This window comes from Lissotriton vulgaris, chromosome 7, assembly GCF_964263255.1.
Source record: "Lissotriton vulgaris chromosome 7, aLisVul1.2, whole genome shotgun sequence".
Classification (NCBI taxonomy): Eukaryota; Metazoa; Chordata; class Amphibia; order Caudata; family Salamandridae; genus Lissotriton; species Lissotriton vulgaris.
In genome coordinates this window covers 372,300,824-372,315,925 of record NC_141695.1, presented here as the reverse complement: position 1 = coordinate 372,315,925, position 15,102 = coordinate 372,300,824, and the positions used below count along the sequence as shown (strand labels likewise).

Here is a 15,102-nt window from a genome sequence, read left to right as displayed (position 1 = left end):
TATTTCGACCAGTTCAAGGCGTACTACAGACTTGGAGGGTCGGAAACATATAAATACATATACATCAGACGCTGGTTGATGAGCAGAGAATATGGGAAACTATGACATTCACTTTGACAAGAGTTAAGAAAACTAAGAAATGGTGCAGACGACACCCACCTAAGCCACATAATATATAAGATGATATGAGAGGCTAGGATGACTCCCATTGAGAAATCACATATGACTTAAGAGAAACAACAGTGGATGAATTCATACAACAGCCATGGGAGGTTATAAATGGCACAGTGAGATTTCTCTGACGAGGAGTGGACTCACCTCTGGCGTGATCTACGCAGATTTGACCATTCAATTGACCTCAGGGAGGCCCATATGAAAACAATGCTGGATTGGTATCTGTTCCCGGCCCGGTTGAAAAAGATTTTCCCCTCTGCGTCGGATAGATGTTGGCGAGTATGTGGTCTCTTGGGGGATTTTCGCCATATTTGGTGCGACTGCCATGTCATTCGCCCCTACTGGGAGGAGGTACTGTCCCAGATCAAGGATGTGCTGGGTTACCCGATTCCTGACTCAATAGGCTTCGTGCTCCTGGGTCTACGTGACCCGCTCCTGGAGCATCAGACTAAGGCGGATAAACAAATCCTTTGGCTTTGCATAGGTGCGGCCACGTTGACCTTGGCTGCGGCTTGGAAAAAGAAGGAGGCCCCTGCACTTTCCCTCTGGTATGCTAGGCTGTGGAAGCTGCTGAGAATGGAACGTATGGCGGATGTTTTCAGAGGGGATTTCAAAAACTTCATCTTTAGGTGGGGCCCGCTAGTCCGCTTCCTTTCTTGAGGCTTACCATCGGCGGTCTGTCCGCCCACTTTACGTGCACTCCATTTGTTTCAAGTGTGAGAGAATGTTTGGATGTGTGCCTGTTGCTTGGCTGCCACCACTGGGGGGAGGGGGGTTGGAGGGTTGAAGGAGTTTGGGGGGAGGGGGGGAGTTTTGTTCTGTCTGTCTCTAGGGGGGGTGGGTCTTTCTGTTACACCTCGCTGCATTGTTCTTCTTATGGCAGAGACGTGAGGAGGCGCAAATTGAACTGGTCGAATAAGCCCCTGGCTTGGATGGCTTCTGCCTGGTGCCACTGTGAACCGAAGCCTTTCTAAGGACTTCCCATCGGGAACAACGTTGTTGGCTGGCGGACTTTGAGAATCATCCTGGCCAGCCGCGTTGTACAATCTTCAGCAATGTTACCGCTCCTTGGCCATGCAGAGTGAGCTCCTGCTAGGGCTCTTGTTGCATTTACTGTGTTTTCTATCTTTTCTTCCTTTTTTTTTTCTTCCTTCTTGTACTTTCAATAAAAATATTTAACAAAAAAAAATCCTGTGTCAGCTATTCCAAGACACAAAAAAGAAGATGAAGATTAGTTTGAACCTTTATTCTGGGGCATTAGACATTTTATTTTTTCATCTCGCGTGTGTTTTGTATGTATGCATACTGTGATTATTTCATTTTTCACCGTGTATCACGATTTCACTGGGTCATGTTTTTGATTTATTTTATGTTTTAAATATATTATGAAGGTAATCAAGTGAGAGAAATGGACACTTGTAACAATTCTAAACCTTTGGTTAGAAATACTATGGTATCCTCAAAAGACCCAATGTATACTGGTGTTGCGGTATATTTCTTTCATCCGCCCCTACATTGTGGTTTTTGGCAGTTATCATCGGATACCATAGAGAGTGTGGGTGCCTGCCTCATCCAGAGGCTCCTCTGGTCTAGATTGCAGTGTCCAGAGATGAAAAATAGGGTCAGTGCAAAAAAGAAAAAGGATAAAATAAGATCGGCACCTAAAAAGGTTTTAATAAATTGGTGGAGATCTTATGTTTAAAAGTAAATGGGTACTTGTACTAGATCGAGTTACTGGATCTAGAAGTGTGGATTTCCAAGGAGTGTCAATCCACACTTCTAGATCCAGTAACTCGATCTAGTACAAGTACCACCAATCTATTAAAACCTTTTTAGGTGCCGATCTTATTTTATCCTTTTTCTTTTTTGCACTGACCCTATTTTTCATCTCTGGACACTGCAATCTAGACCAGAGGAGCCTCTGGATGAGGTAGGCACCCACACTCTCTATGGTATCCGATGATAACTGCCAAAAACCACAATGTAGGGGCGGATGAAAGAAATATACCGCAACACCAGTATACATTGGGTCTTTTGAGGATACCATAGTATTTCTAACCAAAGGTTTAGAATTGTTACAAGTGTCCATTTCTCTCACTTGATTACCTTTATACCTGCCTGGGGAAATAAATGGACATTAATTCCTCCTCCCTACCCTCTTGATTATATGCTTAAATATATTATGGGCAGCTTATTGTAAAAATAGAAAGTACATTTTTTTGCTAGAGGTATTCTTTGATATATGATGCTGAATATACCAAATTAGAGTTAGGTTTTTTGTGTCAATGTAAGTGTTTTTTTCAATTTGTTTTCACATTTGTTGGAAGGAGATGATTAAGAAATGTTGTAAAAAAAACTCCCTGCTCTTTTCCATGAATTGAACATAGGGATCGTTTCTCGACCCTTAGTCACGGATATTGAGTGTTCAACATCTTTCACAATTCTTGCTGAAGAATTGTGTTACCGGACAGAACTCTTTGTAGGTTATAACTGTATACCCAGGTTCCGAGGGACACAGGTCAACTCCATTATATATAATGAGTTCTGCAATCAAGCAGCAGGAGACTGCCTTGCCAATCATCTGGACAGCAGCACAAATAGACCACCTGAAAAAGATGGATTGCTACAACTTAGAGAACCTTTGTAAATACTCTGGAAGGTGATTGCGAGCAGATAGGCAGACATCTGCATTCATCACTTTCACCTCAGATTATAAACCTCAGAACCTTTCAGTGTTCTCTGTTGAATTAAATTTGCTAATATGAAGCGAAAGATCTGCCTAACACCTGGACACCGAGCTAGTGTGACCATGTGGAAAGACTTTACAAGAAAGAAACTAATTCAGGTTGTAAACATCTAATATTGACCTAGTGCCACCAGGCTTCCTGGGCAATACAAGGTTGTTTTTTACGTACATGTGGTTGTCTCTGTTTTACTTCTGTCTGGCTGGCTGTGCACTGTTTGTGACCTCCATCTACTTAAAGCCCTTCATAAATGGCACGCAGGCTAGAAGTAGGCAAGAACAAACTCTTTGAATAGGGAGGAGGGAGAACAAGACTAGAGTAAGGGGAGATAACTGAAGGAAAGGGAAGTGGTGGCAGGAAAGTGTTATTTCTGAGAACTCCAGGACTAGTGAACGGCAGCTACTCCTCTAATTGAAGAATACATTTTTATAATCAAGCTCAATCGGGAATTAAGCTATAGTATCACCAACTAAAACTCTATTCTTCTATGATATTTTACTTCTAAAAATCTCATAGGGATTTTCGAAATCTGCTGGAAAGTATGAATAGCATTTCACTGTAAAATGTAATTTTGAATTATTAACCTTTGTGCTCCGGGTGACTACGTAGCAGGTTCTGAAGCAGAAAGGCTGACTTCACCTTCAACTTCATCACATCGCTCTGCATGGCCCGCATCAGTACAGAGAAGCCATCCAGTTTCAGGAACTCCAGCAGACCAGCTTCCTGTTCCCGAACAAGACCTGAGAGAAAGAAAGACGCAGCCACAGACTCCGTTAGCAATCATAGCAACGGTACCAAGCAGGATCCCTAAAACAGACACAAAAAGTCAACAAAGTGGCAAAAGTCAAAATCAAGATTCTCAACTAGTACTTTTGCTCACATCACTATGTAATAACCCGAGCCTTACACTTGCAGTGAAAAAGTAGAACCACATGTTCTAGAATGTGAAGTTAACGAAGCTAAAAAGCCAGGACTGGAAGAACGTCTCATTCCTTGCAATTGATACTTAACACATCTGCAAAAATGCCTCTCAACCGCACATGATACCCACAGTAAACCCCAGGAGAGAATTACAAGATGATCATCAAACTCCTCGTGCAGAATGGGACGAGCATGCTATCAACATACCACAACCCGGCCTGCCTGTCCAGAGAACGTCCCTATCTTCTTAAAACCAATCGGTCTCTGGGTTGGACACTTAATCCTTTATAAACAAACTCTGAAAATGTTGATATAGTTTAAGGTGTACACCAAAATGTCTAGATATTGTTTCATTCACAATGCATGCTCTATTTGCAAAAGAAAAGGCACTTTAAGTGTTTTCACTTGACAGAAAAATGCATTACAGAAAGAGTGTAATCCAATGTCCAGTAATAACTACCCTTCACTGGGGTTAACAGGAGAATGAATTAGCACCAACCAGTGCAGGAGTGGATGGATGGAATGTGAGTAGAATGGAGATGGGGTTAGGAAGCGAGCAAACATGGACAGAGGAGAGTTGCTTAGGTTACTACCAAAACTAAACACAATTTTTAACATTTCATCAAGGGATAACTTCAAGTCATTAAGAGTAATGGACGGGCCACCCAGGCGGGAACGCTTAAAACGAGGGACCTAATAACCAACAAAAAAGCCAAAACTGGGGTTTCAACAATTGTATGAACTGGTTTCAATGAAGGTTGCTTTGATTGAAGCAAACAACAACCGGTAAACTTATTAAACCGAGCAAATTTATTTAATTTTTGCAAGCAATCTTTTTTCTTTTTTTCTTTTTTCAGCACATTATTCGTTGTGCGTGGAAAATACAAAATGAACAATGAAATACGTTTTATATACAATATATACAAACATGTAAATACACCATTTCATACACACTTGGCCATACATTCATACACAGACCATACAAAGCAAACAATAATACAAAAAACACTGTGTCCAGGCATCTGCAAATAAATCAGTGGAAAATATTTCTTTTCATATTTTGCAATGTCGTTGTAATTGTCATGAGATCACTCATGAACTCAAATTAATGAAATCACTGTTCCAACGTGATAATGGTCACCAGATGCGGGACTTAAAAAGCTGGTCGACGCGTTTCAAACCCCTAGGAATTGGTGGGGTTCTCCTCAGGACCGGGTTTGGTTCTGAAATAATAAAAATAACTAGCTTGAGCAAGGTTCCACGGAGCAACTATCAAGTGGATTTAACAAGGGATCAACTATCAGAGTCCAGCCGACGCTCCCTACCTCAATCCAAAAGTAAAGCCGACAACTTGTGGGTTTCCAATCAGAATCGTATTTCCCAACAGGTGTAGTTACAGCAGCTGTGCAAGGAAAAATAATACATGCGACAACATTTCAGTGTAGTGCAATGCTTTCAGACATCATTCATACCGCTTGGAGAGGGGCGCGTAAACTTACCCGCGAGCGGGCGGCTTCAGTCTCGCTGCTCTGATACTTTCTCGGGCAGCCGCTCCTGTTCTGTAGAACGGGGGCGAAAGCGTTTGTTAGTAATGTCGTGGTTTCCCGTGTGCGAGTCGATTCTGTGTCAGTCGAGTTAACATACCGAAGCGGGAGCAAGGCGATGATCCTTCTCCCTAGCTGGTGTGCATCGTTCATCCGGCTGGAGTCCTCGAATGGAAGTGTAGCCTCAGTACTTCCTGGTTAGTGTTAGAAAGAAAGGAGGGCCCGGGAATTCTGGGACTTGTAGTTTAGAAACAATGTGATGACGAGTTGGAGTCATACATTCGGCTTATAAATTTCAGATATTTCATTAAGTCCACCAGTCCACCAGCTAGGGAGAAGGATCATCGCCTTGCTCCCGCTTCGGTATGTTAACTCGACTGACACAGAATCGACTCGCACACGGGAAACCACGACATTACTAACAAACGCTTTCGCCCCCGTTCTACAGAACAGGAGCGGCCGCCCGAGAAAGTATCAGAGCAGCGAGACTGAAGCCGCCCGCTCGCGGGTAAGTTTACGCGCCCCTCTCCAAGCGGTATGAATGATGTCTGAAAGCATTGCACTACACTGAAATATTGTCGCATGTATTATTTTTCCTTGCACAGCTGCTGTAACTACACCTGTTGGGAAATACGATTCTGATTGGAAACCCACAAGTTGTCGGCTTTACTTTTGGATTGAGGTAGGGAGCGTCGGCTGGACTCTGATAGTTGATCCCTTGTTAAATCCACTTGATAGTTGCTCCGTGGAACCTTGCTCAAGCTAGTTATTTTTATTATTTCAGAACCAAACCCGGTCCTGAGGAGAACCCCACCAATTCCTAGGGGTTTGAAACGCGTCGACCAGCTTTTTAAGTCCCGCATCTGGTGACCATTATCACGTTGGAACAGTGATTTCATTAATTTGAGTTCATGAGTGATCTCATGACAATTACAACGACATTGAAAAATATGAAAAGAAATATTTTCCACTGATTTATTTGCAGATGCCTGGACACAGTGTTTTTTGTATTATTGTTTGCTTTGTATGGTCTGTGTATGAATGTATGGCCAAGTGTGTATGAAATGGTGTATTTACATGTTTGTATATATTGTATATAAAACGTATTTCATTGTTCATTTTGTATTTTCCACGCACAACGAATAATGTGCTGAAAAAAGAAAAAAAGATTGCTTGCAAAAATTAAATAAATTTGCTCGGTTTAATAAGTTTACCGGTTGTTGTTTGCTTCAATCAAAGCAACCTTCATTGAAACCAGTTCATACAATTGTTGAAACCCCAGTTTTGGCTTTTTTGTTGGTTATTAGTATTAGTTGGACTCAGCCTTACTGAGTAATGAGTCAAGGCCCTCTTTTGATTCTTTGACTTTTGAGCGGGTAGTTGCTCGCGAGGTCCTGTTAAGGTAGTAACCTCTACCACAGGGTATTATCTGTTTGTTTAGACTTAGGTTTGCCCAGCTTGGGCTATTGTGTGTGGGCACACAGCGGATAACTTTTTCACTTTGTCCACCTTCCTTTTCACTTACTGTTTTCACACTGTCTATATGTGTTGTGTCTAATTGTTTCACTTGTTTGATATGGCTGAAAGCGATGCAGTATCTTTTAGCGAAGAGCACATCAAGAATTTGATTAGGGATCCTCCAGTGTTCGCCTCCGCGACTCTCAGCCTCACAGCTAGCACTCAGAACGGGTCTGACAAACTTACTCGGTTACGTAAAAAACAAATTCGGACAGACCTACACGGTCATTTTTTACTGCAACACCTTCGGTCCGGCACCATTCCGGCGGGCCTGGTTATTCGCAATATTCCAGTTGTTTTCACGGACGACCCGCTGTATAGAAAAGCCTTTAGTGGCGTTGAGACTAAGTGCAGCAGGGATCTTATGGTCCTCACCATTGAGACTGCTCATAGGACATCACTTAAGGAACTAGAGGAGATTGAAACATTAACAAAAGAAATTGAAACCAACCAACTAATCACAGATTCAAAATCCCTCTTGGAAAAAATTGATAAGGAAATATCAGAATTCAAGGACTTCACAGTAACCCAAAAAAACAATAAATTTGAATTGGACAAAAAAAACTTCTCATTGGAATCTATATACCCATATCTTAATAAGGACTTCTACACATACTCTGACTCACGACGTTATTTGCAGGACAACCAAGGACGATCACGTCGTAAATTTCTAACTTTTTCAGACACTACATCTTCCTCTGGGAGCGAACCAGATAATAGTAATCGTCCAAATCAAAACAGAACAGGAAGTAGACCAAACCAGTATCAACAACAAGGCCAAACTCAACAGCCTTTTTTAGGACGGGGCCAACAGAAATCCAGAGGCCGAGTCCGTTACACACAACCATGGCAAATGAGGACGCGCCAGAAATCCTACAACAACTAGAAATTTCACCAATCTATAACCTATCAGATAGGACGCTATCGGTAGCAGAGATCTCTATTCTTACTAAAGGACTCAACTATGTCCCATCAAGACCTACGGATTTCACTCGAATGAAACTAGAGACATTGGATTTCTGCCGTAAAATACGTCTAAAAACATTCTTTCTAGGTGCCATTGAAAATATACATGAAGAAACTACAGGCCTCAAGAAAAAGTCTACGTTCTGCCCAAAAGGACCCAAAATCCCAAAGGAAGTTTCAACGTTTGAAACCACTGTGTTATCAGGGATTTCATCAATTGAAAAAAAAGAAGTCATTTGTTAAATTCAACCTTTCCAAAGCAGAAAAAGATGCACTCATAGCAGTGAAGAATGACACTACCATCGTTGTCAAACAGGCCGATAAAGGCGGAGCGGTGGTTATATGGGACATCAACAAATATAAGTTAGAAGTACACCGTCAACTTAACGATCAGAACTGCTACAGACGCATCGGGAAGAATCCTACATCTGAATTACAGAATCAATTATTTGACATTATCCAAAGAGGCTTTGCAGAAGGGATTATAGGACCTAAGGAGCTCGCATTCCTACAAAACAAAAACCCAAGGACGCCTGTATTCTATGTGCTCCCGAAATTACATAAAGACGAGAAAAATCCTCCAGGGCGACCTATCATTTCAGGATGCGAATCGCTGTTTGAACCTGTGGCTAAATATATTGACCATTTTTTGAAACCCTTTATCCAGACTATCCCTGCCCATCTCCAAGACACCACTGCTTTCCTTAACCGCATTTCTACCATCAAATTTGACCAAAGCAGCCAACTCCTAGTGACACTCGATGTGGTGTCCCTATACACCCAGATCCCCCAAGAACAAGCACTGGAAACTTTGACAGTGTTCCTGGACAAAAGGGAAAGACCAGTAAGAGTCCCCACCAAGTTCATCCTTGACCTTGCACGGTTTGCGCTACAGAAGAACTTTTTTACGTTTGATTCGGAATTTTTTTATCAAATCAAAGGGGTGGCGATGGGTTGCCCCTTTGCCCCGGAGCTAGCCATAATGTTTATGGGGTTATTTGAGGAGAAATTCATCTACCAAACCAATCCTTTTGACAAGAGCATTTCGCATTATATGCGATATATTGACGATATATTCATGGTCTGGACTGGCGGACATGAAGACCTTGGTCAATATGTAAGCTGGCTGAATTCGAGAACAATAGACATCCAGTTCTCTGTCTCAGCATCAAACGAATCCATCAACTATTTGGATGTGAAGGTGGCACCTTTTGAGGGAGGCCTAAGCACAACACTTTTCCGGAAACCTTCGGACAGGAACAAAGCGTTGCATTTTAATAGCAACCACCCCCGCAGCTTGAAACAGAATCTGCCTTATGGGCAGTTTTTGAGAATACATCGAAATTGTTCGAGCAAGGAAGATTACTTCATTCATGCTGAATTTTTAAAGAATCGACTGATTCAGAGAGGATACCCAAAAAAATTACTAAAAAACTCACTCAAACGAGCGTGGTGGACCCCACGAGAGACATTGTTAGAAAAAAGAATGAGACCTGAAGTCAAAAGGATGGTGTGCGTCACCACTTTCTGTTCGGCAGCCAACTTACACAGAAAGCTCATTTTGTCCAACTGGCATTTATTAAAAAACCTGCATGAGGATTTCTCAGCCCCACCACTTTTTGCGTATAAAAAGGACAAAAGTGTTGCCAATTACGTGGTCAGGGCAGCTTTGCCAACGACGAGGGCTCCCACATTACAAAGCATCTTTGGATTACCTCCACCTAAAGGACATCACAAGTGCGGGACTTGCACTTGTTGCATCGAGACCATTGAAGACACAGTTTTTACATTCGATAATACCCATTGGAAACATGAGACCTTTACGAATTGTAAATCAAAAAACGTGGTATATGCAATCATTTGCCCTTGCCCTTCAGTCTACATAGGCAAAACAACACAGGAAATCAGGACCAGGATTACACAACACAAATCGCGCATCTGTAGAGGGGTAGAGAATGCCCCCTTAGTCAATCATTGGACTAGGTGTAAACATGTCATCACGGATTTACGTTGGACCGTCTTGTCTAAAATTGAAAATGACCCCAGGGGAGGTGATATTGATGCAAGATTGTCACAACGTGAAGCAATGCTCATTATGAAGTTCAATACTGCCACACGGGGACTTAATGAAATATCTGAAATTTATAAGCCGAATGTATGACTCCAACTCGTCATCACATTGTTTCTAAACTACAAGTCCCAGAATTCCCGGGCCCTCCTTTCTTTCTAACACTAACCAGGAAGTACTGAGGCTACACTTCCATTCGAGGACTCCAGCCGGATGAACGATGCACACCAGCTAGGGAGAAGGATCATCGCCTTGCTCCCGCTTCGGTATGTTAACTCGACTGACACAGAATCGACTCGCACACGGGAAACCACGACATTACTAACAAACGCTTTCGCCCCCGTTCTACAGAACAGGAGCGGCCGCCCGAGAAAGTATCAGAGCAGCGTGACTGAAGCCGCCCGCTCGCGGGTAAGTTTACGCGCCCCTCTCCAAGCGGTATGAATGATGTCTGAAAGCATTGCACTACACTGAAATGTTGTCGCATGTATTATTTTTCCTTGCACAGCTGCTGTAACTACACCTGTTGGGAAATACGATTCTGATTGGAAACCCACAAGTTGTCGGCTTTACTTTTGGATTGAGGTAGGGAGCGTCGGCTGGACTCTGATAGTTGATCCCTTGTTAAATCCACTTGATAGTTGCTCCGTGGAACCTTGCTCAAGCTAGTTATTTTTATTATTTCAGAACCAAACCCGGTCCTGAGGAGAACCCCACCAATTCCTAGGGGTTTGAAACGCGTCGACCAGCTTTTTAAGTCCCGCATCTGGTGACCATTATCACGTTGGAACAGTGATTTCATTAATTTGAGTTCATGAGTGATCTCATGACAATTACAACGACATTGCAAAATATGAAAAGAAATATTTTCCACTGATTTATTTGCAGATGCCTGGACACAGTGTTTTTTGTATTATTGTTTGCTTTGTATGGTCTGTGTATGAATGTATGGCCAAGTGTGTATGAAATGGTGTATTTACATGTTTGTATATATTGTATATAAAACGTATTTCATTGTTCATTTTGTATTTTCCACGCACAACGAATAATGTGCTGAAAAAAGAAAAAAAGATTGCTTGCAAAAATTAAATAAATTTGCTCGGTTTAATAAGTTTACCGGTTGTTGTTTGCTTCAATCAAAGCAACCTTCATTGAAACCAGTTCATACAATTGTTGAAACCCCAGTTTTGGCTTTTTTGTTGGTTATTAGTATTAGTTGGACTCAGCCTTACTGAGTAATGAGTCAAGGCCCTCTTTTGATTCTTTAAAACGAGGAACCGTCAGCAGGTGGTGGGTGGTGGACCGTAACGGGCGACTCGGTAAATACCACGCAGAGCGAGCCCTCAGGTAAGCAGGTCCTTGATCGTGAATGGCTCGATGCGCCAGGGTGACAGATTTAAACACAACCCTTTGTTTAACAGGGAGCCAATGTAGACTGTGCAGGTGTTGACGGACACTAGACTGCCTTGAGATATTAAAAAGAAGTCTGGCCGCTGCGTTTTGTATGACTTGAAGACGATTGGTGAGATAGGCAGGAATACCAGAGAACAGGGCATTAGAATAGTCAAGGCGAGAGAGTATAAGAGCCCTTGCCACTGTCTCTTTGGCCGTCCTTGGCAGCAGGGGGGAAAAACCTACGGAGGGCTTTCAGAGTGCAGAAGCACCCACAAGTGAGCTTTTTAATGTGCTCCTCAAATTTGAGGTCTTCCCCAAACCAAACTCCTAGGTTCTTAGCTGATTTGCCAGCCGCACTCGGGAAGAGGACATCAGGTGGCCATAAAGATTCTCTAAAATTGGGGGGGAAACTGCCCATATAGAAGAATTTCTGACTTATTTTTATTCCATTTTAACTGGGCCAGAGCAAGCCACGAAAAAACTGAAGAGAGGCATCGCTGGACCGCAGAGGTATCCAGATCCTCGCCAGGCCAGGTAAACAGCAGCTGCGTGTCGTCGGCATAAGCTATTATTTTTGCCCCAAGTTTCTCGGCCAAAAAGATCAGGGGGGTTAAATAGATGTTGAATTTGAATTTAAAACATTTGTAAAGCTCGGCGTTCACCCTACGGTTTCTTGGCGCTATAGAAATAGGTTCAGCAACTCAGGACAGTGGAAGCCTGACGCAGAGAAATAGCAGGGACAAGTTACAAAGAAAAGGCCTGTTTAAACAAAAAGCTTTTTAGATCTTTACGGAAGGAGGAATAGTGTGAAGCAGATCGTAAGTGGTCGGGAAGGGAGTTCCAAAAGGTAGGAGCCAAAGTTGAGAAATTGGCTCCTCCCCACTTTTTACGTTTGAAACGTGGGATTTGTAGGCGGGATTTAGAGGATGAACGAAGCTCTCTGACAGGAACATATTCGTTAATCAGAGAAGAAATAAAAGCGGGGGCAGTACCCTGGCGAGCCTGAAAAACCATACAGCCGGTTTTAAAAAGGGAACGTTCCTTGATAGGAAGCCAATGAAGCTCCTTAAGGAGGGGTGTTGAGTGATGAAAACGCGGGAGACCATACACCAATCGAGCCGCTTGGTTCTGAACCATCTGGAGCTTCCGCAGGCTGTATGCTGGGATGCCGTTGTACAGGGCATTGGCATAATCCAGCCGCGAAATCACCAGCGCGGACATGATCAGTTTGAGTGCCTGGGGGGAAAACAAAACGGGAAACAGTGCGAATGGTTCGGAGAGTGAGGAAACAGGAAGAAACAACAGAACTGATTTGTGAGTGTAAAGTGAGTTGGTTGTTCATTTTGACGCCCAGGGTTTTAACTGTGGGGGAAGGAGTGGGGGAAGGGCCAAAAGAAGAGGGCCAGAAGAGAGAATTCCAGGGACTGGAAGAACCACCTGTGAGAACCAACTCGGTTTTGTCCGGGTTCAGCTTGAGATGGTTGTGGTTCATCCAGTCCCTGATGAAAATCATAGTAGACTGGAAATTGGAGACAGAGAGAGGAGAAGAAGAGAGGTTGAAGATGAGCTGGAGGTCATCCGCATAATTATATACGGTGACCTCCAGCTGCTGAAGTGCAAAGATTAGAGGAAAGATGTAAAGATTGAACAGTAAGGGAGAAAGAGAAGAACCCTGGGGAACACCACAGGTGACTTGGAGTGGAGTAGTCGTGAATTCCCCCAGCCGGACCGCCTGGGTGCGGTCCCTCAGGAAGGACGATAGCCAGACCAGGGCTGAGCCCTCAATTCCCGCCGCCTTGACACGTGAGAGCAAGATGGTATGGTCCACTGTGTCAAAGGCGGCGGAGAGGTCGAGGAGCACCAGCGCCTGATGTTTGTTGTGGTCCATGCCCTCCCTGAGGTTGTCCAGGACCGACACCACGACGGATTCGGTAGAGTGCCTGGGGCGGAAGCCGGCCTGACGAGATGCCAAGCCACCATTTGCTTCTACATGGGCGCTGAGTACCGAGGTGACATGGCGCTCAAGCACCTTGCCCAAGTAGGGCAGCAGAGAAATGGGGCGATAGTTGGCTGAGATGGACGGGTCAGCGCCGGACTTCTTTCAGATGGGCACTATTGTGGCTGATTTAAGAGCGGGGATCACAACTCCCTGGGTAAGGGAACTATTAAGGAAAGTAATTGGGGGCTGGGGACAAGTAGAGTAGATCTGTTGTAGGATTCGTGCCGGACAGATGTCTACCGGAGAACCCGATTTGACCTTAGGAAGTATCTCCAAGAATGCTTCCTCAGTGAGGGGGGGAATTGAGGTAAGATGGCACTGGACGGTGGGGGGGGGGGGAAGGATCAACAAAAATAGAAGAGGGGGGGGGGATGTTAGCCTTGATGGTTGCAATCTTGTCCAGAAAGTAACAGTTTAATTGGTCATACAGAGGTTGAGTGGGAGGAATTTGGGGTGAGGCTCTATCAGAATAGGCTAGATCGTTGACTATACCAAAAATCTCCCTGGATTTATTTTCTGCTGTCAGAATTTTTGTGGAAAAATGGATGGTTTTGGCAGCTAGAATGGCTTTTTTATACTCAGTTAACAAAGAAGAATGATGAATTTTTAATAAGGGGCAGTCATTTCTTCTCCACTGCCTCTCAGCTTGCCGTACGGTCAGTTTTTGTACCTTTAGGTCATCATTAAACCACCTGTTGGAGTCCTTGGGTCGTCGAGTAGAGATACGACGTAATGGAGCAACCGAGTCGCAACCTCCAGCCAGCCAGGTATTAATAGCGATGGCTTGTGAATTGGATGATAGACCAGTGAGGGTCGGAGAGGAGTTCAGAAGCAGGGAGGTCAGTGAAGGAAGATCAACTCGATTCCAGTTCCGCGCCCAGGTGTTTTTGGCATGCGGGACCTTATTAACAGAGTTGAGAAGGATGGAAAAAGAGATAAGGGCATGGTCAGACCAGGGACAGGGAGATACAGACACCGGGGAAACAGATAGGTTAAGAGACCAAACCTGGTCGAGTATATGACCATGAGAGTGTGTGGGGACGGATATGTGAGGGACAAAGTTCAGGGAAAGGAGGGATTCAGTGAATTGTTTAGATGAGGTGCACTCAAAAGGGTCCGAAGGCCAGTAATTAAAATCACCTAGCACCAAGACAGAGGCGTGGTTGACCGCCAGGGTGGCCAAGAGGTCTTGAAATGCTGGCAAAAACAAAGACGAAGGCTGGGGTGGACGATACATCAAAAGGCAAGTAATTGGAGGGGAAAAGGAAAGAGAGCCAACTACCAGCAGTGGGCTTAACGTAGATCCCTGTGGTACCCCGGTGGAAATCAGCTTGGCCGAAGAAACAAAGGAGGGCATCCACACCTGATGAGTTCCGTTGGTCAGGAATGACGTCAGCCATTCTAATGCAGAACCAGCAATGCCAATGTTATTATTTATTTTTTAACCAATTTTTATTGCGTTTTTTTAAACTTCAACATGTTTTATTCAATTTGTTTACAAGAACATATTGGCAGTTCTGTTACAGGGTTAGCATAGGTTGTATCGAGTGCGGCTTGTACATCGGTATATTGAGACGTTATGTCCCGTTTGTTTAGCTAACCTCACCTAGGTACATAGGTATAGTACAGGCGTTTGGATCAACGTTACATATACATGTTTGATGACCCCACCATGGTCCCAGCACATACATTACAATTTATCAGGTCCAATAGGAGTAATTGGTTCAATACATTAACACTGAAAAATAATTAACGAGCTGCAGATTCGAATAT

The 15,102-nt window shown here is 43.7% G+C and overlaps 1 protein-coding gene across 3 annotated transcripts in view; it reads right to left on the bottom strand.

Annotated features, from left to right (window-relative positions):
• Positions 1-15,102, bottom strand: part of HSPBP1 (HSPA (Hsp70) binding protein 1) — a 409,565-nt gene that overhangs the window by 186,725 nt on the left and 207,738 nt on the right. For all 3 annotated transcript variants that reach the window (XM_086930301.1, XM_086930302.1, XM_086930303.1), the window contains exon 5: positions 3,503-3,658. In XM_086930301.1, the coding sequence (XP_086786427.1) occupies positions 3,503-3,658 (156 nt within the window). The remainder of the gene's footprint in view (positions 1-3,502; positions 3,659-15,102) is intronic.